Genomic DNA, 3,614 nt, shown 5'->3' with positions numbered 1-3,614 from the left:
TGGGAATACGAGATTTATTAAATAGTTGTTGTTAAATTGGTGGTCAGTTTAATGTTTGCGTTTACATTCTTATATGTTTGTATTTAATAAAGGTGATGGTCAACATCACTTTAAAGTCTTTGAATATATCATGAAATCGGATAAGATATAGATAATATATGCAAATTGTCAAGACTTGCAAGTCTTTGAACGACTAATTTGAGACATTTATTTCAAATCTTCATCTTTGATTTTTTCTTATAGTTTGGTTCTAATTTCATGGGAATTAAATATTGTATCCCCGGCACAATTAATTCAAGGCCACCCGTTTAGAATCACTTATGCTCACAGTCGAGACTATATATATAAACACTCACGGGTGCAGTTCATATAGGCAGGCATCATTACAAACCAAAAATCACCAAGATTTTCATTTTTAATTAAATTATGAATCCTTGTGCTTCTATAATTTTCTCACTTTTCTTGGTACTCCTTGTGACTGCAACTACCAGCCAATTGGTAGCAGTGGGAGAAGGAGGAGATGATAGAAATCGTGTTAATATGAAAAAGTGTTTCGATAATGAGAGACTTGCGCTCCTTCTCTTCAAAGCTCCCCTTCACGACACTTATGATACTCTCTCTACATGGAGATCTGACCAACATGACTGCTGTAAATGGAGTGGAGTTGAGTGCAGCAACCAAACTGGTCATGTCACAAAGCTTGAACTCAACAACTTCTTTTCACAGGATGGTCTTGGAGGTGAGATTAGCCATTCCTTAACCTACTTGAATCTTCTTGATCTTTCTGACAATTCATTTCATGGAACCATTCCCACTTTCATTGGTTCTTTGACTCGATTAAGGTACCTTTCCCTTTCCAGTAACTCTCTTTATGGAACCATTCCTTCACAGTTTGGAAACCTCACCAACTTGCAATACCTTCATCTTGATTCTGCTGGAAGTTGTAGAGTTGAAAACATGGAGTGGTTGTCTCATCTCTCTCATTTGGAGGATCTGAGAATGGATGGGATTTCCCTTGCGAATGCAAATAATTGGGTAGGTGTAATTTCGAGTCTCCCAAAACTGTTGAGTTTAAGTTTAGATGGATGTGAGCTGTCACAGGTCATGTATCCATATTCTTCTTTTCACAACTCTTCTTCATCTATTGAATACCTTTTTCTTACAAACAACAATCTGAACTCATCCATGTATCGCTGGTTGCTTCCATTAACCAGCAATAAGCTTAGTTCTCTTCTTCTCTCTGGCAATATGTTAGATGGGATACCCAAATACCTTGGGAACCTCTGTAGTTTGGAACGTTTGTACATCGTTAACAACTCTGCTGTTGTCAAATTTCCTGATTTTCTCAACAACTTGTCTGGATGCACGTCCTTGACCTTACAAATGTTGATTACTCGAGGTAGCCAATTTACAGGGTCACTGTCCGATGAGATCCAGAAGTTTGCATCCCTAGAATCTCTGTACCTATCTGATAATCAGTTAAATGGAAGTATAAGTGAGAAACTGTGGGAACTACCCAGGCTCCAAATTCTTGATCTTTCTTCTAATAATCTTACAGTTCCTTCCACATATCACTTGTCAAGCCTTTCTTATGTAAAGGTTATTGGTCTGATGTCTTGTAAGATAGGGCCTCACTTCCCAAAATGGATTCATACACTCAAAAATCTTACCAGTCTTGATCTTTCCAATACTGAAATTTCAGACACAACTCCTCTCGAGTTTTGGGCCACATGGCCTTCTCAATTAGAATATCTGAATCTCTCTTCCAACAACATTAGTGGGAAAGTACCAGATTTATTATCAAATTTTGCCAACCTTTCTGTGATAGATTTGAGTTCCAACAACTTTCATGGTCCAATACCAAATGTTGCTTCCACTTTGGCATCATTAGATCTTTCCAGAAACAAGTTTTCTGGGGGAATCTCGTTTATATGCCAGATTGTTGGTGGGTTCTTGTCATTTCTTGACCTCTCTCATAACTCATTAACTGGACAACTCCCCGACTGTTTGTGGCATTTCAAACAACTAAAAATTGTTAATCTGGGGCACAACAATCTCTTTGGAAGGCTTCCTCCCTCTGTTGAATATCTGATCAATCTCAAGGTATTGCATTTATACAAGAATGAATTATCTGGCGAATTGCCTTTGTCATTAAAGAATTGCACGAGTTTAAACTCGTTGAATTTGGGAGCCAACAAGTTCTCTGGTAATGTGCCTGTCTGGATTGGGGAAAACTTAACAGGATTGTATGTTCTTATCCTAAGATCAAACAACTTCATTGGAACCATCCCTTCAAAATTATGTCAATTAGCAAATCTTCAAATTCTAGACTTGTCAATGAACAATCTCTATGGAACCATACCCTCGTATTTGAGTAATCTTACGAGCATGGTTCTACAAGGATTCTCACAAGATATAAAGGTATATAGAACTGAAGGAGGTCAAACATATGTTTGGACGACATATGTTGACAATGCGATGATTAGGTGGCAAGGAGATGAACGGGAATTCTTTAACACTCTAAAATTGGTGAAGAGCATTGACCTTTCAAGCAACAATTTAGCAGGACAAATCCCATACGAAATTACCAATCTTCATGACTTGATTTCTCTAAACTTGTCAAACAACGATCTATTTGGAGATATTCCACAGAAAATTGGTGATATGAAAAATCTTTTGACTTTGGATTTATCTAGAAACAATTTTTCAGGGCAGATACCATCAAGCATGTCTCAGATGAGCTTACTGAATTACCTAGACATGTCATTTAATAACTTGAAAGGGAGAATCCCATCTAGCACACAGCTCCAGTCCTTTGAACCTTCAAGATACGATGGAAATGTAGGACTATGTGGACCTCCTCTTAACAAAAAATGTCCTGATGATGAAGATTTAAAAGTGCCACCTGTCGTTGGTGAAAGTGTGGGTGATGGGGAAGGTGGAGATGAAATTTGGGGATGGTTTTATATTGGTGGGGGGACCGGTTTTGCTACTGGATTTTGGATAGCATGTGGCGCTTTACTTGTCAACCGTCGTGGAAGACATGCTTTTTTTCACTGTTATGATAACTTCAAAGATAGGGTTTATGTGAAGGTAGTGGCATTCATTTCAAATTTACAAAAGGCTAGACAGATGTAGTTTTCGTCTAATTTTTAGTTTTGGCTTTTAATATCGGTATATAATGTAATTTGAGGGGGTTTTAAGTTCAACATATCAATAAATTTGACACGGGTTTTAATACCGTTTTTTTCCTTAAAAAAATGTTGTTTCCATCTATCAGTTCTTCAATTTGTTGTCGCTACAAGGTTTTGGAGGATTTCTAAGAAAAATTTATGCCCGATAAATACTTTTTTTAAGTAAACTAGAAAAATGTTATTTTTAACTCCTAAAGGATAGCAAATGTTTCGACATATTGTTATCTAACTACTTTGGATGTACGGTGACATAGTCTTTAGAGAAGGTGATGCGTTTGGAATGTATTTGATTATGTTACGTAAATTAGTTATTCGTGGTTTTCGTCTCTTTGTAATAAAAGAGCCAATCTTAATCTTTTGTATTACTCTCTACAGTTCTCTCCTTGCTAGTTTTCTTATTAAAAACTTTTGGTTTTTCGA

At 36.8% G+C, this 3,614-nt stretch overlaps 1 protein-coding gene across 1 annotated transcript; it reads left to right on the top strand.

Moving 5' to 3' along the window:
- The first annotated feature begins 354 nt into the window (after positions 1 to 354).
- Positions 355 to 3,256, top strand: LOC111897722 (receptor-like protein EIX1). The gene has a single exon (XM_023893670.3). The coding sequence runs from the start codon at positions 427 to 429 to the stop codon at positions 3,136 to 3,138; it is 2,712 nt and encodes a 903-aa protein (XP_023749438.2). The 5' UTR covers positions 355 to 426; the 3' UTR covers positions 3,139 to 3,256.
- The last annotated feature ends 358 nt before the right edge of the window (positions 3,257 to 3,614 follow it).

The sequence above is a fragment of the Lactuca sativa genome, chromosome 6 (assembly GCF_002870075.4).
Source record: "Lactuca sativa cultivar Salinas chromosome 6, Lsat_Salinas_v11, whole genome shotgun sequence".
Lineage (NCBI taxonomy): Eukaryota > Viridiplantae > Streptophyta > Magnoliopsida > Asterales > Asteraceae > Lactuca > Lactuca sativa.
This window is presented reverse-complemented; position numbering and strand designations above follow the sequence as displayed.

Excerpts from the sequence above, each read along its gene's own strand:
- LOC111897722 (XM_023893670.3), top strand. The coding sequence starts at position 427 with ATGAATCCTTGTGCTTCTATAATTTTCTCACTTTTCTTGGTACTCCTT.